The sequence below is a fragment of the Apostichopus japonicus genome, chromosome 11 (genome assembly GCF_037975245.1).
Source record: "Apostichopus japonicus isolate 1M-3 chromosome 11, ASM3797524v1, whole genome shotgun sequence".
In the NCBI taxonomy this organism is placed as follows: domain Eukaryota; kingdom Metazoa; phylum Echinodermata; class Holothuroidea; order Aspidochirotida; family Stichopodidae; genus Apostichopus; species Apostichopus japonicus.
The window spans coordinates 4,674,765-4,701,320 of NC_092571.1; the positions used below are offsets into that span (position 1 = coordinate 4,674,765).

Consider the following 26,556-nt stretch of genomic DNA (forward strand, 5'->3'; position numbering starts at 1 on the left):
GCTGCCATTTAGTTGCATTGTTTTTAAGGTATATATATGACATTTAAGTTTTGTACCCCACAAGCTACACTGGTACTCATATAATGTTAGGTCCTACAATGCGAATGATAAGTATTTTTTTGTATAGATTATCGCTGTCAATTAGATATATTTATATTGAAGAATTTTCATTGTTTGCTAGGTAGATGGATTTAGTTCTTATTAAGTTCTTGAGAGACAAATTGTAATTTAACTGTCTGTACCCCACAAGGTATCCTGGCACTCATACCACATGACCAGAGTACAGTACAACAAATTGTAATTTAAATGTCTGTACCCCACAAGGTATCCTGGTACTCATACCACATGACCAGAGTACAGTACGACAAATTGTAATTTAACTGTCTGTACCCCACAAGGTATCCTGGCACTCATACCACATGACCAGAGTACAGTACAACAAATTGTAATTTAACTGTCTGTACCCCACAAGGTATCCTGGCACTCATACAACATGACCAGAGTACAAAATCAACAAGTTAATATTTATTATCCAGTATATCAAGCACTGTAAAAAATATTGTTGGCTACTCATAGCAATAAAGGCATCTACTTTAGGCTGCCATTTAGTTGCATTGTTTTTAAGGTATATATATGACATTTAAGTTTTGTACCCCACAAGCTACACTGGTACTCATATAATGTTAGGTCCTACAATGCGAATGATAAGTATTTTTTTGTATAGATTATCGCTGTCAATTAGATATATTTATATTGAAGAATTTTCATTGTTTGCTAGGTAGATGGATTTAGTTCTTATTAAGTTCTTGAGAGACAAATTGTAATTTAACTGTCTGTACCCCACAAGGTATCCTAGCACTCATACCACATGACCAGAGTACAGTACGACAAATTGTAATTTAACTGTCTGTACCCCACAAGGTATCCTGGCACTCATACCACATGACCAGAGTATAGTACAACAAATTGTAATTTAAATGTCTGTACCCCACAAGGTATCCTGGTACTCATACCACATGACCAGAGTACAGTACGACAAATTGTAATTTAACTGTCTGTACCCCACAAGGTATCCTGGCACTCATACCACATGACCAGAGTACAGTACGACAAATTGTAATTTAACTGTCTGTACCCCACAAGGTATCCTGGCACTCATACAACATGACCAGAGTACAAAATCAACAAGTTAATATTTATTATCCAGTATATCAAGCACTGTAAAAAATATTGTTGGCTACTCATAGCAATGAAGGCATCTACTTTAGGCTGCCATTTAGTTGCATTGTTTTTAAGGTATATATATGACATTTAAGTTTTGTACCCCACAAGCTACACTGGTACTCATATAATGTTAGGTCCTACAATGCGAATGATAAGTATTTTTTTGTATAGATTATCGCTGTCAATTAGTTGAATTTATATTGAAGAATTTTCATTGTTTGCTAGGTAGATGGATTTAGTTCTTATTAAGTTCTTGAGAGACAAATTGTTATTGAACTGTCTGTACCCCACAAGGTATCCTAGCACTCATACCACATGACCAGAGTACAGTACGACAAATTGTAATTTAACTGTCTGTACCCCACAAGGTATCCTGGCACTCATACCACATGACCAGAGTATAGTACAACAAATTGTAATTTAACTGTCTGTACCCCACAAGGTATCCTGGTACTCATACCACATGACCAGAGTACAGTAAGACAAATTGTAATTTAACTGTCTGTACCCCACAAGGTATCCTGGCACTCATACCACATGACCAGAGTACAGTACGACAAATTGTAATTTAACTGTCTGTACCCCACAAGGTATCCTGGCACTCATACAACATGACCAGAGTACAAAATCAACAAGTTAATATTTATTATCCAGTATATCAAGCACTGTAAAAAATATTGTTGGCTACTCATAGCAATGAAGGCATCTACTTTAGGCTGCCATTAGTTGCATTGTTTTTAAGGTATATTTATATGACATTTAAGTTTTGTACCCCACAAGCTACACTGGTACTCATATAATGTTAGGTCCTACAATGCGAATGATAAGTTTTATTCTGTACAGATTATCGCTGTCAATTAGATATATTTATATTGAAGAGTTTGCATTGTTTGCTAGGTAGATGGATTTATTTCTAATTAAGTTCTTGAGAGACATATTGGAATTGTAATTTAACTGTCTGTACCCCACAAGGTAGCCTGGTACTCATACCACATGACCAGAATACAGCAGCAGTAGGGGAATTTTCATTATCCTGTATATAAAGCACTGCCAAAACTATTGTTGGCTACTCATAGCAATGAAGGCATCTACTTTAGGCTACCATTTAGTTGCATTGTTTTTAAGGTATATTTATATGACATTTAAGTTTTGTACCCCACAAGCTACACTGGTACTCATATAATGTTAGGTCCTACAATGCGAATGATAAGTATTTTTTTGTATAGATTATCGCTGTCAATTAGATGAATTTATATTGAAGAATTTTCATTGTTTGCTAGGTAGATGGATTTAGTTCTTATTAAGTTCTTGAGAGACATATTGTAATTTAATTTCAATGTCTGTACCCCACAAGGTATCCTGGCACTCATACCACATGACCAGAGTACAGTACGACAATTTGTAATTTAACTGTCTGTACCCCACAAGGTATCCTGGCACTCATACAACATGACCAGAGTACAAAATCAACAAGTTTATATTTATTATCCAGTATATCAAGCACTGTAAAAAATATTGTTGGCTACTCATAGCAATGAAGGCATCTACTTTAGGCTGCCATTTAGTTGCATTGTTTTTAAGGTATATTTATATGGCATTTAAGATTTGTACCCCACAAGCTACACTGGTACTCATATAATGTTAGGTCCTACAATGCGAATGATAAGTATTTTTTTGTATAGATTATCGCTGTCAATTAGATGAATTTATATTGAAGAATTTCCATTGTTTGCTAGGTAGATGGATTTAGTTCTTATTAAGTTCTTGAGAGACATATTGTAATTTAATTTCAATGTCTGTACCCCACAAGGTATCCTGGCACTCATACAACATGACCAGAGTACAGTATCAACAAGTTAATATTTATTATCCAGTATATCAAGCACTGTAAAAAATATTGTTGGCTACTCATAACAATGAAGGCATCTACTTTAGGCTGCCATTAGTTGCATTGTTTTTAAGGTATATATATGACATTTAAGTTTTGTACCCCACAAGCTACACTGGTACTCATATAATGTTAGGTCCTACAATGCGAATGATAAGTATTTTTTTGTATAGATTATCGCTGTCAATTAGATGAATTTATATTGAAGAATTTTCATTGTTTGCTAGGTAGATGGATTTAGTTCTTATTAAGTTCTTGAGAGACAAATTGTAATTTAACTGTCTGTACCCCACAAGGTATCCTAGCACTCATACCACATGACCAGAGTACAGTACGACAAATTGTAATTTAACTGTCTGTACCCAACAAGGTATCCTGGCACTCATACCACATGACCAGAGTATAGTACAACAAATTGTAATTTAACTGTCTGTACCCCACAAGGTATCCTGGCACTCATACCACATGACCAGAGTACAGTACGACAAATTGTAATTTAACTGTCTGTACCCCACAAGGTATCCTGGCACTCATACCACATGACCAGAGTACAGTACAACAAATTGTAATTTAAATGTCTGTACCCCACAAGGTATCCTGGTACTCATACCACATGACCAGAGTACAGTACGACAAATTGTAATTTAACTGTCTGTACCCCACAAGGTATCCTGGCACTCATACCACATGACCAGAGTACAGTACGACAAATTGTAATTTAACTGTCTGTACCCCACAAGGTATCCTGGCACTCATACAACATGACCAGAGTACAAAATCAACAAGTTAATATTTATTATCCAGTATATCAAGCACTGTAAAAAATATTGTTGGCTACTCATAGCAATGAAGGCATCTACTTTAGGCTGCCATTTAGTTGCATTGTTTTTAAGGTATATATATGACATTTAAGTTTTGTACCCCACAAGCTACACTGGTACTCATATAATGTTAGGTCCTACAATGCGAATGATAAGTATTTTTTTGTATAGATTATCGCTGTCAATTAGATATATTTATATTGAAGAATTTTCATTGTTTGCTAGGTAGATGGATTTAGTTCTTATTAAGTTCTTGAGAGACAAATTGTAATTGAACTCTCTGTACCCCACAAGGTATCCTAGCACTCATACCACATGACCAGAGTACAGTACGACAAATTGTAATTTAACTGTCTGTACCCCACAAGGTATCCTGGCACTCATACCACATGACCAGAGTATAGTACAACAAATTGTAATTTAACTGTCTGTACCCCACAAGGTATCCTGGTACCCATACCACATGACCAGAGTACAGTAAGACAAATTGTAATTTAACTGTCTGTACCCCACAAGGTATCCTGGCACTCATACCACATGACCAGAGTACAGTACGACAAATTGTAATTTAACTGTCTGTACCCCACAAGGTATCCTGGCACTCATACAACATGACCAGAGTACAAAATCAACAAGTTAATATTTATTATCCAGTATATCAAGCACTGTAAAAAATATTGTTGGCTACTCATAGCAATGAAGGCATCTACTTTAGGCTGCCATTTAGTTGCATTGTTTTTAAGGTATATATATGACATTTAAGTTTTGTACCCCACAAGCTACACTGGTACTCATATAATGTTAGGTCCTACAATGCGAATGATAAGTATTTTTTTGTATAGATTATCGCTGTCAATTAGATATATTTATATTGAAGAATTTTCATTGTTTGCTAGGTAGATGGATTTAGTTCTTATTAAGTTCTTGAGAGACAAATTGTAATTGAACTCTCTGTACCCCACAAGGTATCCTAGCACTCATACCACATGACCAGAGTACAGTACGACAAATTGTAATTTAACTGTCTGTACCCCACAAGGTATCCTGGCACTCATACCACATGACCAGAGTATAGTACAACAAATTGTAATTTAACTGTCTGTACCCCACAAGGTATCCTGGTACTCATACCACATGACCAGAGTACAGTAAGACAAATTGTAATTTAACTGTCTGTACCCCACAAGGTGTTCGGCACTCATACCACATGACCAGAGTACAGTACGACAAATTGTAATTTAACTGTCTGTACCCCACAAGGTATCCTGGCACTCATACAACATGACCAGAGTACAAAATCAACAAGTTAATATTTATTATCCAGTATATCAAGCACTGTAAAAAATATTGTTGGCTACTCATAGCAATGAAGGCATCTACTTTAGGCTGCCATTTAGTTGCATTGTTTTTAAGGTATATTTATATGGCATTTAAGTTTTGTACCCCACAAGCTACACTGGTACTCATATAATGTTAGGTCCTACAATGCGAATGATAAGTATTTTTTTGTATAGATTATCGCTGTCAATTAGATGAATTTATATTGAAGAATTTCCATTGTTTGCTAGGTAGATGGATTTAGTTCTTATTAAGTTCTTGAGAGACATATTGTAATTTAATTTCAATGTCTGTACCCCACAAGGTATCCTAACTCATACAACATGACCAGAGTACAGTATCAACAAGTTAATATTTATTATCCAGTATATCAAGCACTGTAAAAAATATTGTTGGCTACTCATAGCAATGAAGGCATCTACTTTAGGCTGCCATTAGTTGCATTGTTTTTAAGGTATATATATGACATTTAAGTTTTGTACCCCACAAGCTACACTGGTACTCATATAATGTTAGGTCCTACAATGCGAATGATAAGTATTTTTTTGTATAGATTATCGCTGTCAATTAGATGAATTTATATTGAAGAATTTTCATTGTTTGCTAGGTTGATGGATTTAGTTCTTCTTAAGTTCTTGAGAGACAAATTGTAATTGAACTGTCTGTACCCCACAAGGTGTCCTAGCACTCATACCACATGACCAGAGTACAGTACAACAAATTGTAATTTAACTGTCTGTACCCCACAAGGTATCCTGGCACTCATACCACATGACCAGAGTATAGTACAACAAATTGTAATTTAACTGTCTGTACCCCACAAGGTATCCTGGCACTCATACCACATGACCAGAGTACAAAATTAACAAGTTAATATTCATTATCCAGTATATCAAGCACTGTAAAAACTATTGTTGGCTGCTCATAGCAATGAAGGCATCTACTTTAGGCTGCCATTTAGTTGCATTGTTTTTAAGGTATATTTATATGACATTTAAGTTTTGTACCCCAAAAGCTACACTGGTACTCATATACTGTAATGTTAGGTCCTACAATGCGAATGATAAGTATTTTTTTGTATAGATTATCGCTGTCAATTAGATGAATTTATATTGAAGAATTTCCATTGTTTGCTAGGTAGATGGATTTAGTTCTAATTAAGTTCTTGAGAGACATATTGTAATTTAATTTCAATGTCTGTACCCCACAAGGTATCCTGGCACTCATACAACATGACCAGAGTACAGTATCAACAAGTTAATATTTATTATCCAGTATATCAAGCACTGTAAAAAATATTGTTGGCTGCTCATAGCAATGAAGGCATCTACTTTAGGCTGCCATTAGTTGCATTGTTTTTAAGGTATATTTATATGACATTTAAGTTTTGTACCCCACAAGCTACACTGGTACTCATATAATGTTAGGTCCTACAATGCGAATGATAAGTTTTATTCTGTACAGATTATCGCTGTCAATTAGATATATTTATATTGAAGAGTTTGCATTGTTTGCTAGGTAGATGGATTTAGTTCTTATTAAGTTTTTGAGAGACAAATTGTAATTTAACTGTCTGTACCCCACAAGGTATCCTAGCACTCATACCACATGACCAGAGTACAGTACGACAAATTGTAATTTAACTGTCTGTACCCCACAAGGTATCCTGGCACTCATACCACATGACCAGAGTATAGTACAACAAATTGTAATTTAACTGTCTGTACCCCACAAGGTATCCTGGCACTCATACAACATGACCAGAGTACAAAATCAACAAGTTAATATTCATTATCCAGTATATCAAGCACTGTAAAAACTATTGTTGGCTGCTCATAGCAATGAAGGCATCTACTTTAGGCTGCCATTTAGTTGCATTGTTTTTAAGGTATATTTATATGACATTTAAGTTTTGTACCCCAAAAGCTACACTGGTACTCATATACTGTAATGTTAGGTCCTACAATGCGAATGATAAGTATTTTTTTGTATAGATTATCGCTGTCAATTAGATGAATTTATATTGAAGAATTTCCATTGTTTGCTAGGTAGATGGATTTAGTTCTTATTAAGTTCTTGAGAGACATATTGTAATTTAATTTCAATGTCTGTACCCCACAAGGTATCCTGGCACTCATACAACATGACCAGAGTACAAAATCAACAAGTTAATATTTATTATCCAGTATATCAAGCACTGTAAAAAATATTGTTGGCTACTCATAGCAATGAAGGCATCTACTTTAGGCTGCCATTAGTTGCATTGTTTTTAAGGTATATTTATATGACATTTAAGTTTTGTACCCCAAAAGCTACACTGGTACTCATATAATGTTAGGTCCTACAATGCGAATGATAAGTTTAATTCTGTACAGATTATCGCTGTCAATTAGATATATTTATATTGAAGAGTTTGCATTGTTTGCTAGGTAGATGGATTTATTTCTAATTAAGTTCTTGAGAGACATATTGTAATTGTAATTTAACTGTCTGTACCCCACAAGGTATCCTGGCACTCATACCACATGACCAGAATACAGCATCAGTATGGGAATTTTCATTATCCTGTATATAAAGCACTGCCAAAACTATTGTTGGCTACTCATAGCAATGAAGGCATCTACTTTAGGCTGCCATTTAGTTGCATTGTTTTTAAGGTATATTTATATGACATTTAAGTTTTGTACCCCACAAGCTACACTGGTACTCATATAATGTTAGGTCCTACAATGCGAATGATAAGTATTTTTTTGTATAGATTATCGCTGTCAATTAGATGAATTTATATTGAAGAATTTTCATTGTTTGCTAGGTAGATGGATTTAGTTCTTATTAAGTTCTTGAGAGACATATTGTAATTTAATTTCAATGTCTGTACCCCACAAGGTATCCTGGCACTCATACAACATGACCAGAGTACAAAATCAACAAGTTAATATTTATTATCCAGTATATCAAGCACTGTAAAAAATATTGTTGGCTACTCATAGCAATGAAGGCATCTACTTTAGGCTGCCATTTAGTTGCATTGTTTTTAAGGTATATTTATATGGCATTTAAGTTTTGTACCCCACAAGCTACACTGGTACTCATATAATGTTAGGTCCTACAATGCGAATGATAAGTATTTTTTTGTATAGATTATCGCTGTCAATTAGATGAATTTATATTGAAGAATTTCCATTGTTTGCTAGGTAGATGGATTTAGTTCTTATTAAGTTCTTGAGAGACATATTGTAATTTAATTTCAATGTCTGTACCCCACAAGGTATCCTAACTCATACAACATGACCAGAGTACAGTATCAACAAGTTAATATTTATTATCCAGTATATCAAGCACTGTAAAAAATATTGTTGGCTACTCATAGCAATGAAGGCATCTACTTTAGGCTGCCATTAGTTGCATTGTTTTTAAGGTATATATATGACATTTAAGTTTTGTACCCCACAAGCTACACTGGTACTCATATAATGTTAGGTCCTACAATGCGAATGATAAGTATTTTTTTGTATAGATTATCGCTGTCAATTAGATGAATTTATATTGAAGAATTTTCATTGTTTGCTAGGTTGATGGATTTAGTTCTTCTTAAGTTCTTGAGAGACAAATTGTAATTGAACTGTCTGTACCCCACAAGGTGTCCTAGCACTCATACCACATGACCAGAGTACAGTACAACAAATTGTAATTTAACTGTCTGTACCCCACAAGGTATCCTGGCACTCATACCACATGACCAGAGTATAGTACAACAAATTGTAATTTAACTGTCTGTACCCCACAAGGTATCCTGGCACTCATACCACATGACCAGAGTACAAAATTAACAAGTTAATATTCATTATCCAGTATATCAAGCACTGTAAAAACTATTGTTGGCTGCTCATAGCAATGAAGGCATCTACTTTAGGCTGCCATTTAGTTGCATTGTTTTTAAGGTATATTTATATGACATTTAAGTTTTGTACCCCAAAAGCTACACTGGTACTCATATACTGTAATGTTAGGTCCTACAATGCGAATGATAAGTATTTTTTTGTATAGATTATCGCTGTCAATTAGATGAATTTATATTGAAGAATTTCCATTGTTTGCTAGGTAGATGGATTTAGTTCTAATTAAGTTCTTGAGAGACATATTGTAATTTAATTTCAATGTCTGTACCCCACAAGGTATCCTGGCACTCATACAACATGACCAGAGTACAGTATCAACAAGTTAATATTTATTATCCAGTATATCAAGCACTGTAAAAAATATTGTTGGCTACTCATAGCAATGAAGGCATCTACTTTAGGCTGCCATTAGTTGCATTGTTTTTAAGGTATATTTATATGACATTTAAGTTTTGTACCCCACAAGCTACACTGGTACTCATATAATGTTAGGTCCTACAATGCGAATGATAAGTTTTATTCTGTACAGATTATCGCTGTCAATTAGATATATTTATATTGAAGAGTTTGCATTGTTTGCTAGGTAGATGGATTTAGTTCTTATTAAGTTCTTGAGAGACAAATTGTAATTTAACTGTCTGTACCCCACAAGGTATCCTAGCACTCATACCACATGACCAGAGTACAGTACGACAAATTGTAATTTAACTGTCTGTACCCCACAAGGTATCCTGGCACTCATACCACATGACCAGAGTATAGTACAACAAATTGTAATTTAACTGTCTGTACCCCACAAGGTATCCTGGCACTCATACCACATGACCCGAGTACAGTACGACAAATTGTAATTTAACTGTCTGTACCCCACAAGGTATCCTGGCACTCATACAACATGACCAGAGTACAAAATCAACAAGTTAATATTCATTATCCAGTATATCAAGCACTGTAAAAACTATTGTTGGCTGCTCATAGCAATGAAGGCATCTACTTTAGGCTGCCATTTAGTTGCATTGTTTTTAAGGTATATTTATATGACATTTAAGTTTTGTACCCCAAAAGCTACACTGGTACTCATATACTGTAATGTTAGGTCCTACAATGCGAATGATAAGTATTTTTTTGTATAGATTATCGCTGTCAATTAGATGAATTTATATTGAAGAATTTCCATTGTTTGCTAGGTAGATGGATTTAGTTCTTATTAAGTTCTTGAGAGACATATTGTAATTTAATTTCAATGTCTGTACCCCACAAGGTATCCTGGCACTCATACAACATGACCAGAGTACAAAATCAACAAGTTAATATTTATTATCCAGTATATCAAGCACTGTAAAAAATATTGTTGGCTACTCATAGCAATGAAGGCATCTACTTTAGGCTGCCATTAGTTGCATTGTTTTTAAGGTATATTTATATGACATTTAAGTTTTGTACCCCACAAGCTACACTGGTACTCATATAATGTTAGGTCCTACAATGCGAATGATAAGTTTAATTCTGTACAGATTATCGCTGTCAATTAGATATATTTATATTGAAGAGTTTGCATTGTTTGCTAGGTAGATGGATTTATTTCTAATTAAGTTCTTGAGAGACATATTGTAATTGTAATTTAACTGTCTGTACCCCACAAGGTATCCTGGCACTCATACCACATGACCAGAATACAGCATCAGTATGGGAATTTTCATTATCCTGTATATAAAGCACTGCCAAAACTATTGTTGGCTACTCATAGCAATGAAGGCATCTACTTTAGGCTGCCATTTAGTTGCATTGTTTTTAAGGTATATTTATATGACATTTAAGTTTTGTACCCCACAAGCTACACTGGTACTCATATAATGTTAGGTCCTACAATGCGAATGATAAGTATTTTTTTGTATAGATTATCGCTGTCAATTAGATGAATTTATATTGAAGAATTTTCATTGTTTGCTAGGTAGATGGATTTAGTTCTTATTAAGTTCTTGAGAGACATATTGTAATTTAATTTCAATGTCTGTACCCCACAAGGTATCCTGGCACTCATACAACATGACCAGAGTACAAAATCAACAAGTTAATATTTATTATCCAGTATATCAAGCACTGTAAAAAATATTGTTGGCTACTCAGCAATGAAGGCATCTACTTTAGGCTGCCATTAGTTGCATTGTTTTGTACCCCACAAGCTACACTGGTACTCATATAATGTTAGGTCCTACAATGCGAATGATAAGTATTTTTTTGTATAGATTATCGCTGTCAATTAGTTGAATTTATATTGAAGAATTTTCATTGTTTGCTAGGTAGATGGATTTAGTTCTTATTAAGTTCTTGAGAGACAAATTGTAATTGAACTGTCTGTACCCCACAAGGTATCCTAGCACTCATACCACATGACCAGAGTACAGTACGACAAATTGTAATTTAACTGTCTGTACCCCACAAGGTATCCTGGCACTCATACCACATGACCAGAGTATAGTACAACAAATTGTAATTTAAATGTCTGTACCCCACAAGGTATCCTGGTACTCATACCACATTACCAGAGTACAGTACAACAAATTGTAATTTAACTGTCTGTGTACCCCACAAGGTATCCTGGCACTCATACAACATGACCAGAGTACAAAATCAACAAGTTAATATTTATTATCCAGTATATCAAGCACTGTAAATAATATTGTTGGCTACTCATAGCAATGAAGGCATCTACTTTAGGCTGCTATTTAGTTGCATTGTCTTTAAGGTATATTTATATGACATTTAAGTTTTGTACCCCACAAGCTACACTGGTACTCATATAATGTTAGGTCCTACAATGCGAATGATAAGTATTTTTTTGTATAGATTATCACTGTCAATTAGATGAATTTATATTGAAGAATTTCCATTGTTTGCTAGGTAGATGGATTTAGTTCTTATTAAGTTCTTGAGAGACATATTGTAATTTAATTTCAATGTCTGTACCCCACAAGGTATCCTGGCACTCATACAACATGACCAGAGTACAGTATCAACAAGTTAATATTTATTATCCAGTATATCAAGCACTGTAAAAAATATTGTTGGCTACTCATAGCAATGAAGGCATCTACTTTAGGCTGCCATTAGTTGCATTGTTTTTAAGGTATATTTATATGACAGTTAAGTTTTGTACCCCACAAGCTACACTGGTACTCATATAATGTTAGGTCCTACAATGCGAATGATAAGTTTTATTCTGTACAGATTATCGCTGTCAATTAGATATATTTATATTGAAGAGTTTACATTGTTTGCTAGGTAGATGGATTTATTTCTAATTAAGTTCTTGAGAGACATATTGTAATTGTAATTTAACTGTCTGTACCCCACAAGGTATCCTGGCACTCATACCACATGACCAGAGTACAGTACGACAAATTGTAATTTAACTGTCTGTACCCCACAAGGTATCCTGGCACTCATACAACATGACCAGAGTACAAAATCAACAAGTTAATATTTATTATCCAGTATATCAAGCACTGTAAAAAATATTGTTGGCTACTCATAGCAATGAAAGCATCTACTTCAGGCTGCCATTTAGTTGCATTGTTTTTAAGGTATATTTATATGACATTTAAGTTTTGTACCCAGCAAGCTACACTGGTACTCATATAATGTTAGGTCCTACAATGCGAATGATAAGTATTTTTTTGTATAGATTATCGCTGTCAATTAGATGAATTTATATTGAAGAATTTCCATTGTTTGCTAGGTAGATGGATTTAGTTCTTATTAAGTTCTTGAGAGACATATTGTAATTTAATTTCAATGTCTGTACCCCACAAGGTATCCTGGCACTCATACAACATGACCAGAGTACAAAATCAACAAGTTAATATTTATTATCCAGTATATCAAGCACTGTAAAAAATATTGTTGGCTACTCATAGCAATGAAGGCATCTACTTTAGGCTGCCATTAGTTGCATTGTTTTTAAGGTATATATATGACATTTAAGTTTTGTACCCCACAAGCTACACTGGTACTCATATAATGTTAGGTCCTACAATGCGAATGATAAGTATTTTTTTGTATAGATTATCGCTGTCAATTAGTTGAATTTATATTGAAGAATTTTCATTGTTTGCTAGGTAGATGGATTTAGTTCTTATTAAGTTCTTGAGAGACAAATTGTAATTGAACTGTCTGTACCCCACAAGGTATCCTAGCACTCATACCACATGACCAGAGTACAGTACGACAAATTGTAATTTAACTGTCTGTACCCCACAAGGTATCCTGGCACTCATACCACATGACCAGAGTATAGTACAACAAATTGTAATTTAAATGTCTGTACCCCACAAGGTATCCTGGTACTCATACCACATTACCAGAGTACAGTACAACAAATTGTAATTTAACTGTCTGTGTACCCCACAAGGTATCCTGGCACTCATACAACATGACCAGAGTACAAAATCAACAAGTTAATATTTATTATCCAGTATATCAAGCACTGTAAATAATATTGTTGGCTACTCATAGCAATGAAGGCATCTACTTTAGGCTGCTATTTAGTTGCATTGTCTTTAAGGTATATTTATATGACATTTAAGTTTTGTACCCCAAAAGCTACACTGGTACTCATATAATGTTAGGTCCTACAATGCGAATGATAAGTATTTTTTTGTATAGATTATCACTGTCAATTAGATGAATTTATATTGAAGAATTTCCATTGTTTGCTAGGTAGATGGATTTAGTTCTTATTAAGTTCTTGAGAGACATATTGTAATTTAATTTCAATGTCTGTACCCCACAAGGTATCCTGGCACTCATACAACATGACCAGAGTACAAAATCAACAAGTTAATATTTATTATCCAGTATATCAAGCACTGTAAAAAATATTGTTGGCTACTCATAGCAATGAAGGCATCTACTTTAGGCTGCCATTAGTTGCATTGTTTTTAAGGTATATTTATATGACAGTTAAGTTTTGTACCCCACAAGCTACACTGGTACTCATATAATGTTAGGTCCTACAATGCGAATGATAAGTTTTATTCTGTACAGATTATCGCTGTCAATTAGATATATTTATATTGAAGAGTTTACATTGTTTGCTAGGTAGATGGATTTATTTCTAATTAAGTTCTTGAGAGACATATTGTAATTGTAATTTAACTGTCTGTACCCCACAAGGTATCCTGGCACTCATACCACATGACCAGAGTACAGTACGACAAATTGTAATTTAACTGTCTGTACCCCACAAGGTATCCTGGCACTCATACAACATGACCAGAGTACAAAATCAACAAGTTAATATTTATTATCCAGTATATCAAGCACTGTAAAAAATATTGTTGGCTACTCATAGCAATGAAAGCATCTACTTCAGGCTGCCATTTAGTTGCATTGTTTTTAAGGTATATTTATATGACATTTAAGTTTTGTACCCAGCAAGCTACACTGGTACTCATATAATGTTAGGTCCTACAATGCGAATGATAAGTATTTTTTTGTATAGATTATCGCTGTCAATTAGATGAATTTATATTGAAGAATTTCCATTGTTTGCTAGGTAGATGGATTTAGTTCTTATTAAGTTCTTGAGAGACATATTGTAATTTAATTTCAATGTCTGTACCCCACAAGGTATCCTGGCACTCATACAACATGACCAGAGTACAAAATCAACAAGTTAATATTTATTATCCAGTATATCAAGCACTGTAAAAAATATTGTTGGCTACTCATAGCAATGAAGGCATCTACTTTAGGCTGCCATTAGTTGCATTGTTTTTAAGGTATATATATGACATTTAAGTTTTGTACCCCACAAGCTACACTGGTACTCATATAATGTTAGGTCCTACAATGCGAATGATAAGTATTTTTTTGTATAGATTATTGCTGTCAATTAGTTGAATTTATATTGAAGAATTTTCATTGTTTGCTAGGTAGATGGATTTAGTTCTTATTAAGTTCTTGAGAGACAAATTGTAATTGAACTGTCTGTACCCCACAAGGTATCCTAGCACTCATACCACATGACCAGAGTACAGTACAACAAATTGTAATTTAACTGTCTGTACCCCACAAGGTATCCTGGCACTCATACCACATGACCAGAGTATAGTACAACAAATTGTAATTTAACTGTCTGTACCCCACAAGGTATCCTGGTACTCATACCACATGACCAGAGTACAGTAAGACAAATTGTAATTTAACTGTCTGTACCCCACAAGGTATCCTGGCACTCATACCACATGACCAGAGTACAGTACGACAAATTGTAATTGAACTGTCTGTACCCCACAAGGTATCCTGGCACTCATACAACATGACCAGAGTACAGTATCAACAAGTTAATATTTATTATCCAGTATATCAAGCACTGTAAAAAATATTGTTGGCTACTCATAGCAATGAAGGCATCTACTTTAGGCTACCATTAGTTGCATTGTTTTTAAGGTATATATATGACATTTAAGTTTTGTACCCCACAAGCTACACTGGTACTCATATAATGTTAGGTCCTACAATGCGAATAATAAGTATTTTTTTGTATAGATTATCGCTGTCAATTAGATGAATTTATATTGAAGAATTTTCATTGTTTGTTAGGTAGATGGATTTAGTTCTTATTAAGTTCTTGAGAGACAAATTGTAATTGAACTGTCTGTACCCCACAAGGTATCCTAGCACTCATACCACATGACCAGAGTACAGTACGACAAATTGTAATTTAACTGTCTGTACCCCACAAGGTATCCTGGCACTCATACCACATGACCAGAGTATAGTACAACAAATTGTAATTTAACTGTCTGTACCCCACAAGGTATCCTGGTACTCATACCACATGACCAGAGTACAGTAAGACAAATTGTAATTTAACTGTCTGTACCCCACAAGGTATCCTGGCACTCATACCACATGACCAGAGTACAGTACGACAAATTGTAATTTAACTGTCTGTACCCCACAAGGTATCCTGGCACTCATACAACATGACCAGAGTACAAAATCAACAAGTTAATATTTATTATCCAGTATATCAAGCACTGTAAAAAATATTGTTGGCTACTCATAGCAATGAAGGCATCTACTTTAGGCTGCCATTAGTTGCATTGTTTTTAAGGTATATTTATATGGCATTTAAGTTTTGTACCCCAAAAGCTACACTGGTACTCATATACTGTAATGTTAGGTCCTACAATGCGAATGATAAGTATTTTTTTGTATAGATTATCGCTGTCAATTAGATGAATTTATATTGAAGAATTTCCATTGTTTGCTAGGTAGATGGATTTAGTTCTTATTAAGTTCTTGAGAGACATATTGTAATTTAATTTCAATGTCTGTACCCCACAAGGTATCCTGGCACTCATACAACATGACCAGAGTACAGTATCAACAAGTTAATATTTATTATCCAGTATATCAAGCACTGTAAAAAATATTGTTGGCTACTCATAGCAATGAAGGCATCTACTTTAGGCTGCCATTAGTTGCATTGTTTTTAAGGTATATATATGACATTTAAGTTTTGTACCCCACAAGCTACACTGGTACTCATATAATGTTAGGTCCTACAATGCGAATGATAAGTATTTTTTTTGTATAGATTATCGCTGTCAATTAGATGAATTTATATTGAAGAATTTTCATTGTTTGCTAGGTAGATGGATTTAGTTCTTATTAAGTTCTTGAGAGACTAATTGTAATTTAACTGTCGGTACCCCACAAGGTATCCTGGCACTCATACCACATGACCAGAGTACAGTACGACAAATTGTAATTTAACTGTCTGTACCCCACAAGGTATCCTGGCACTCATACCACATGACCAGAGTATAGTACAACAAATTGTAATTTAACTGTCTGTACCCCACAAGGTATCCTGGCACTCATACCACATGACCAGAGTACAGTACGACAAATTGTAATTTAACTGTCTGTACCCCACAAGGTATCCTGGCACTCATACAACATGACCAGAGTACAAAATCAACAAGTTAATATTTATTATCCAGTATATCAAGCACTGTAAAAAATATTGTTGGCTACTCATAGCAATGAAGGCATCTACTTTAGGCTGCCATTAGTTGCATTGTTTTTAAGGTATATTTATATGGCATTTAAGTTTTGTACCCCACAAGCTACACTGGTACTCATATAATGTTAGATCCTACAATGCGAATGATAAGTATTTTTTTGTATAGATTATCGCTGTCAATTAGATGAATTTATATTGAAGAATTTTCATTGTTTGCTAGGTAGATGGATTTAGTTCTTATTAAGTTCTTGAGAGATATATTGTAATTTAATTTCAATGTCTGTACCCCACAAGGTATCCTGGCACTCATACAACATGACCAGAGTACAAAATCAACAAGTTAATATTTATTATCCAGTATATCAAGCACTGTAAAAAATATTGTTGGCTACTCATAGCAATGAAGGCAAATCTACTTTAGGCTGCCATTTAGATGAACATGTTGATATTACATTTAAGTTCTGTACCCCACAAGCTACACTTGTACTCATATAATCTTAAGTCCTACAATGCGAATAAAAATTTTACTGTACAGATAACCACGGTCAATCAATGAATTCATATCAAGGAATATCCATTGTTTGCTAGGTAGAAGGATTTAGTTCTTGTTAAGTTCTTGAGAGACAACCTTTAATTTAATTTAACTGTCTGTACCCCACAAGTTATCCTGGTACTCTTACCACATTACCAGAATACAGTATCAATTCGTGAATTTTCATATTCCAGTATAAAACCAAGGTCAAAGTTATTGTTGGCTTCTAATAGCAATGAAGGCATCTACTTTAGGCTGCCACTTAGATGCATTAAGGTATATTTATATCACGTCAAAGTTCTGTACCCCACAAGCTACACTGGTACTCATATAATCTTATGTCCTATGATGCAAATTATCAATTTACTATACAGATATCCATGGTAAATTCTTTGAATCCATATTGAAGGAATTCCATTGTTTGTTAGGTAGAAGGATTTAGTTCTTGTTAAGTTCTTGAGAGACAAATTGTAATTTAACTGTCTGTACCCCACAAGGTATCCTAGCACTCATACCACATGACCAGAGTACAGTATCAACAAGTTAATATTTATTATCCGGTATATAAAGCACTGTCAAAGTTATTGTTGGCTACTCATAGCACTGAAGGCATCTACTCAAGGCTGCCTGCAAAGATGCATTAAGGTATATTTTTGGCTAGGTAGAAGGATTTAGCTCTTGTTACATTCTTGAGAGACAAATTTTAATTTAATATAACTGTCTGTACCCCACAAGGTATCCTGGCACTCATACAGCATGACCAGAACACAGCATCAATAGGTGAATTTTCATATTCCAGTATAAAACCAGGGTCAAAGTTATTGTTTGGCTTCTAATAGCAATGGAGGCATCTACTCTAGCTGCCACTTAGATGCATTAAGGTATATTTATATCACATTTAAGTTCTGTACCCCACAAGCTACACTGGTACTCATAATATTAGGTCCTACAATGCGAATGATAAGTTTTATTCTGTACAGATTATCGCTGTCAATTAGATATATTTATATTGAAGAGTTTGCATTGTTTGCTAGGTAGATGGATTTATTTCTAATTAAGTTCTTGAGAGACATATTGTAATTGTAATTTAACTGTCTGTACCCCACAAGGTATCCTGGCACTCATACCACATGACCAGAATACAGCATCAATAGGTGAATTTTTATTATCCAGTATATAAAGCATTGTCAAAGTTATTGTTGGCTATTCATAGCACTGAAGACATCTACTTTAGACTGCCTGCATAGATGCATTAAGGTATATTTTTGGCTAGGTAGAAGGATTTAGCTCTTGTTAAGTTCTTGAGAGACAAATTTTAATTTAATATAACTGTCTGTACCCCACAAGGTATTCTGGCACTCATACAACATGACCAGAATACAGCATCAATAGGTGAATTTTCATATTCCAGTATAAAACCAGGGTCAAAGTTATTGTTTGGCTTCTAATAGCAATGGAGGCATCTACTCTAGCTGCCACTTAGATGCATTAAGGTGTATTTATATCACATTTAAGTTTTGTACCCCACAAGCTACACTGGTACTCATATAATATGATGTCCTACAATGCGAATGATAAGTATTTTTCTGTATGGATTATCGCTGTCAATGAGATGAATTTATATTGAAGAATTTTCATTGTTTGCTAGGTAGATGGATTTACTTCTTTTTAAGTTCTTGAGAGACAAATTGTAATTGAACTGTCTGTACCCCTCAAGGTATCCTGACACTCATACCACATGACCAGAGTACAGTACGACAAATTGTAATTGAACTGTCTGTACCCCACAAGGTATCCTGGCACTCATACAACATGACCAGAGTACAAAATCAACAAGTTAATATTTATTACCAGTATATAAAGCACTGTAAAAAATATTGTTGGCTACTTATAGCAATGAAGGCATCTACTTTAGGTTGCCATTTAGATGCATAAGGTATGTTTATATTACATTTAAGTTCTGTACCCCACAAGCTACACTTGTACTCATATAATCTTAAGTCCTACAATGCGAATAAAAATTTTGCTGTACAGATTACCACGGTCAATTGATGAATTCATATCAAGGAATATCCATTGTTTGCTAGGTAGAAGGATTTAGTTCTTGTTAAGTTCTTGAGAGACAAATTTTAATTAAATTTAACTGTCTGTACCCCACAAGGTATCCTGGTACTCATACCACATGACCAGAATACAGCATCAATAGGTGAATTTTCATATTACAGTATTAAACCAGGGTCAAAGTTATCGTTTGGCTTCTCAATGGAGGTATCTATTCTAGCTGCCACTTAGATGCATTAAGGTGTATTTATATCACTTTTAAGTTCTGTACCCCACAAGCTACACTGGTACTCATATAATATTAGGTCCTACAATGCGAATGATAAGTATTTTTCTGTATAGATTATCGCTGTCAATTTGCTGAATTCATATCAAGGAATATCCATTGTTTGCTAGGTAGAAGGATTTAGTTCTTGTTTAGTTCTTGAGAGACAAATTGTAATTTAACTGTCTGTACCCCACAAGGTATATTGGCACTCATACCACATGACCAGAGTACAGTACGACAAATTGTAATTTAACTGTCTGTACCCCACGAGGTATCCTGGCACTCATACCACATGACCAGAGTACAGTATCAGCAAGTTCATATTTATTATCCAGTATATAAAGCACTGTAAAAATTATTGTTGGCTACTCATAGCAATGAAGGCATCTACTTTAGGTTGCCATTTAGATGAATTAAGGTATATTTATATTACATTTAAGTTCTGTACCCCACAAGCTACACTTGTACTCATATAATCTTTAGTCCTACAATGCGAATAAAAGTTTTACTGTACAGATAACCATGGTAAATTCTTTGAATTGATATTGAAGAATTTCCATTGTTTGCTAGGTAGAAGGATAAAGGTTTTGTTATTAGTTCTTGAGAGACAAATATTAATATAATTTAACTCTCTGTACCCCACAAGGTATCCTGGCACTCATACCACATAACCAGAGTACAGTATCAACAAGTTAATATTTATTATCCAGCATATAAAGCACTGTAAAAAATATTGTTGGCTACTCATAGCAATGGAGACATCTACTTTAGGCTGCCATTTAGATGCATTAAAGTATATTTATATTACATTTAAGTTCTGTACCCCACAAGGTACACTTGTACTCATATTAATCTTAAATCCTACAATGCGAATAAAAATTTTACTGTACAGATAACCACTGTCAATCGATGAATTCATATCAAGAAACAACCATTGTTTGATAGGTAGAAGGATTTAGTTCTTGTTAAGTTCTTGAGAGACAAATTTTAATTAAATTTAACTGTCTGTACCCCACAAGGTATCCTGGCACTCATACAACATGACCAGAATACAGCATCAATAGGTGAATTTTCATATTCCAGTATAAAACCAAGGTCAAAGTTATTGTTTATAACTTCTAATAGAAACAAAGGCATCTACTTTAGGCTGCCACTTAGATGCATTAAGGTATACTTATATCACATTTTAATTTTGTACCTCACAAGCTACACTTGTACCCATATAATCTTCTGTCCTACAATGAAATTAATAAATTTACTGTACAGATTACTACTGTCAATTAGATGAATTCATATCAAGAAATTTCCATTGTTTGCTAGGTAGAAGGATTTAGTTCTTTTGAGCCAAATTGCAAATTGAAGTTTTATTTCACTTTCTGTACGCCACAAGGTATCCTGGCACTCATACAACATGGCCAGCATCAATTGGTGAATTTTCATTATCCAGTATACAGCAACTGTCGAAGTTATTGTTGGCTTCTAATAGCAATGAAGGCATCTACTTTAGGCTGCAACAAGGATGCATTAAGGTGCATTGATATCACATTTAAGTTCTGTACCCCACAAGCTACACTGGTACTCAAATAATATTTAGGTCCTAGAATGCAAATGGTAACAATAACACAAGAAACATGATTCAACAATATACAGTGATAGTAATTAGGTAATCTCCTTCCAGGCTACACAGTAAAGGTTAATCTCATTTACTTGAAGGGATCAATATATCCTAGCTTACCTGGTAGCTCCTAACTTTTATACCTTTATTTGTTTAGATTCTTATGGTTTTCATTCCCCGATCCGTATTATAAAGCAAGAGATGTAGTGTAACCTTGAACTTAATTAGTTTTTGTTTACACCACAATCATCATATGTTTTGTTCATGGAACAGCTTAAAACCCTTTCTTGTATATTCAGTTGAGCTACAGCAAATCAGGATTAAACAACACCACACAATACAACACGATCCTTAAAAGTGTCATTTATTTAATTAACTGTCCAATTAATTAAGGAATAATTAAAACACTAATGTGTATGCTAGCCACCATTGTTCCTCACAAGGTATCTTCATCCTCACCGTTACCCCTAAGGTATCCTCACGCTCATTGCTGTTCCTCACAAGGTGTTCCCCATAAGGTATTAAGTGTGGGTATGTATGTATACATGTGTGTATGTATGAACGCAAAATGAAGGGTGTGTAAAGAAGGATCCTAAGTAACTTTAGCTTTAGTGAATCTCATACAGTAGTTGGGTGGTAGGTGCCCCTTGATGAGTAATAATCTCCTAGTACTTTTAATGAAGATCAAAGGTCTTTGAGATCAGCAATTTAAACAAAAAAAATTAAAACCTTGTAAAGAAGATAACTCAACTGAGTTCAGCTTTGGTGAATCTCATACTTGTCGTTAATATGAAGATTTTTACTCATAGTACATATGTAGGTGAATATGCAGATACAAGTTCTTTGTAGTATTTGCATTTATGTAATGGAGGCCAAAAGCCATTTAGGTCATCAGTGGTCTAAATGTAAAAACCTTGTAAGCAGCTTGCATTAATTTGTACCAAAGTTTGTTTTACAGGTTGATGGCAGAATTGAGTTACCAGCTCCATTTGGTTAGAGAAAATGCCCTCTGCTTGTCTGTGTTTTTATGTCACTGGACTATTTTAGCAACAGGCTTTTCATATTTTAAATCTGTATCACATGTGGTCCACAAATGAATCTTACAAATGGTCAAGGAAACTAGAACTCCCTGATCTCCTGGTTATGATTCAATTCTTTGACACTTTTAACTAAATTGCTCTATCAATCAGACAACTAAGTAAAATAATAATTAAATTTAAAATAAAATAGTTTGATCTTTTAATGGACTGAGTTTTGATTTGATTAGATTTTTCTTCTGGCATCGGATTGCGACCATTAATGGAGTGGGCGTGGAAAGAAGTCATTAAGAGGAAACAAATGACGGATGACATGTGTAAGTTGCTCTCTTCAGGAATTGTTTATTATCTAGGTTAAGATTGGTATCTCATCTCAGCTTAATTCTTTATTTTATTTATTTATCTTGCATTGTCTTTGTATCTCTGCACACTTTTTGACACGTCTTAGAGTAAGTATAGTAACTGTACAGACTTCCAGTCCTGGTGCAACAACAGGGTGACCCCTATCCATTCTACCTTTGCATTCAAACTTCTGCTTTGAGAATAAGCTGTGAGTATGCTGTTTATGGAGCAAACAGTAGCGAACAGCACAAGTTCACCCTAAGGTGGAGATTGGCTTGGCCAAAACTTCTAAATGTAGGCCTTACAAAGTAGGGATTTATGAACTAACTTTACTTCAACCAACAACTGGAAACTTCAGTATGTCCTCAGCCTAGTTATCTTTCCTTGCAGATAAAAACCAGCAAGTAACTTAAGTAAACTGCACTAGGTTTAAAACAGATAGGAATTTATATAGAAAAAAGTTACATTATTAATTGAAGTAAATATTGCAAATGTAAAGAATTCAGTGCTTCCAAGATCATGTTAGCGTCCTTTTATTAGGATAACCAGTAGTTTACATGTGTTGCTCTCAGCAAGCATGTACATAGGCTATACAGCAAATCTTTACTGACCATATGCCCTTATGAATAATATAATGACAAATATCAGCACAAAGATTCCTGGGAATGTTAAAGAATTCACTATAAATTAAATTTTATGGGAAATTTCACTTCAGTTTGTGGCTTTTCAAATCTGTTCTTGATGGCCTCTTTTATGTCATGTATGTTGAACACTGTAAATGTTTAGTTAGAGTTAACAACTTACAGCAGTACCATTGTACACATTTGTAAGTCACCCCTGCTGTTAGTAATAGTCAAATCATGCATTTCTAAGGTTTTATAATCCATTACACTCTATTGTCTGCTAACAATGGACGAGTGTCAGTGATACAATGATCCCATTCTTTACAATAACTACATTCCTTCTTCATTTGGATTTACCACAGGTGAGCCTCTGTTTGATGGTGGAGGAACCTATGTGGATGATAAGACTGTTAGGAAGCTCTCTCAATGCTCCAAACACTATCAACATCTCCTGACAATATTCAAAACTCTGCTAGGACAAGGGCAGACTACCACCGAGCAAGGTTAGTATATATGTATACTCACCTTGGTGAGTAGAAAACTCCTTCTGTTTCTGTAAAAGTCAGAGTTCATTTGAGATCAAAGAAGATACAGACACCTAGTAATCCAGTCCACTTGAGTGCAAGAGCCTTGCTGATAATGTAAATTCAGGAGTGGTCAATCCTTGATGTCTTTTCTGCTGTTACATTAAATGTTCTCATATGAAATGTGGATAGGATTCACTATCACATTTGGCTTTCTGGTTAATATGTCTATTACCTTCACTGTGGGAAGTACAAGCAGTCAGTAGAATACACATGTGTTGGAATTCATCTTTGCATATCATTCCTGCAATGATAATAATAATACATATACTATGCATATATGAAGAGCTTACCATTTCATTATGTGATTTAGTCATTGCTTTTGTTACAACATTTTTGTAGTAGAAAACACCTGAAATAATCTTCACTTTTAAAATAAAATGACTGACACTTTAACTAAACAATCATGTGTTTTATTGTAAATGCTGTGACAGTGGGTCTAAATTGCTCTTCATTTGGAAAACAAGGGCTGGCAACACCAGTGTAATTTGTGCATTATATGTAACTGTCAGACAGAAACTCACATAGCAACAGTTTATGTTTCTCCATCTGTAAGAGCTACCTTGTAGTGTCAGATAAAAGGATTATTTAGGTGCATTATAGTTGAGATGCAAACCATAGTTATTAACTCAGATGTAGGTAAACTTGTCTGTAGTCAGAACTACTTGTCATAGGTAGTGAAGTAGTTGAAACAGTAAAAGGTTTTATCTTGATTAATTTGGTGCTATTATTATTCTCTACAGGAGCTCATGATCTCTCCACTAAGCTGGTTGTTCTGTCTCTTCTCGCTGAGCATGTCAAGGCACTGCTGTGGTTTGTCAGATGTGGTCTGCTACCAGAATGTCCAGGTAACCAATTTAAACTTATCAATTTATTGAGCAATTTAGTGAATAACTTCATTAGATAGAGCAGTATTTTGTAATATTCTGACCATTCATTTTGAGTTTTGATAAAATAGTGTAATTTTTTTAAGTTGATATCGAGGTAGACAATCTTCAAGAAATAATTGTTTCACTGAGATTCCACAAATTCCTGGCTCGTAATTTAATTTTTAACATTTCTCAAGGCTGACACGGACAGCTAAAGCAATTACAGAAATATTTTGACATAACTCTGCCATGCTGCTCTACTCTTTATGATTCCTGACTTAAACTAAAGTAATCTATGTGATAGTGATGGCATGTGGGTGTGTGTATGTATGGACACCTTTGGCTTGTAAACACTAAAAAAGAGTAATGGATTAATTTAAAACTTGCTATGAGAATCCATCTATCCGTCAAAGGTGGCAAGGAATCACTTAGTATTTTGTCTTTCTTATTACATGTAATGCTTGTTTGAAGTTTATAAAGCTGTATTTTACATTTAAATACCAATATGAAAAAAAAACATAACAAGAAAAGACAAGATAAGTTCTTCTTTGATCTCCTAGACAAAGATGGTACTCCTCATCAAGGCCAATTTAACTACCCTGCCTCTTTGCTACGTGTTGCCTATTTTCAAAGAAGAGCCCAGATGAAAAAACTCAGTGGGTAAGTTTTCATTCTGTTCCAGCTTGCTTTTCTTTGTGTTGGTACACACAGAACCTACGAATCAGAATCGAATAACCTGGTATCATTTGTGCAGAATGTTCCATAACCCTATGAGTTGTGAAGAATATGTGCACATAGGATCACCTGTTCCATAACCCTATGAGTTGTTAAGAATGTGTGCACAGGATCACCTGTTCCATAACCCTATGAGTTGTGAGGATTGTGTGCACACAAGATCACCTATTACACAACTCCCCATGATTTGTGAGGAATGTGTGCACATAGGATCTTTTGCCCCATAACTTCCCATGATTTTCAGGAATGTTTGCACACAGGATTACCTTCCCTTCCATGACCTCCAATTGTTGATTGAGATCAGAATCAACTGTTCTGTAGCTCTCATGATCTATGAAGAACAAGCCCCAGAATTGTCTCGAACAGAAGTCTCTCGGACTTGAAATGGATTATGTTGATATCACTTGTAATGTTGATTTTATAAATCACAGCTCAGACACCAGTATCCTCTTAATTGATGGGATTGTGGAAGAAGCGGGCCCAGAGCTGACAACTCTCTGGCAAAGAGAAGATGAAGCAAGTGATGGATTCTATCCTCCTCCCAGCCTACATGTAAGGAGTCTCTCTCTATAATAACACTTGTGACAGGTCATATACTTTATGCATGATTGGAATCTGCTTAGGTGAAAAGTAACAGTAGTGGATGGCTCAGGACATAAGGACTCTTATGAATATTGTA

At 34.6% G+C, this 26,556-nt stretch overlaps 1 protein-coding gene across 1 annotated transcript in view; it reads left to right on the forward strand.

Moving 5' to 3' along the window:
- The window catches only part of LOC139976370 (protein ELYS-like), a 165,745-nt gene that overhangs the window by 111,670 nt on the left and 27,519 nt on the right, over window positions 1-26,556 (forward strand). Inside the window, exons 15-19 of the mRNA XM_071985064.1 lie at window positions 22,955-23,041; window positions 24,052-24,192; window positions 25,017-25,121; window positions 25,703-25,802; window positions 26,303-26,429. Of these exons, the coding sequence (XP_071841165.1) occupies window positions 22,955-23,041; window positions 24,052-24,192; window positions 25,017-25,121; window positions 25,703-25,802; window positions 26,303-26,429 (560 nt within the window). The remainder of the gene's footprint in view (window positions 1-22,954; window positions 23,042-24,051; window positions 24,193-25,016; window positions 25,122-25,702; window positions 25,803-26,302; window positions 26,430-26,556) is intronic.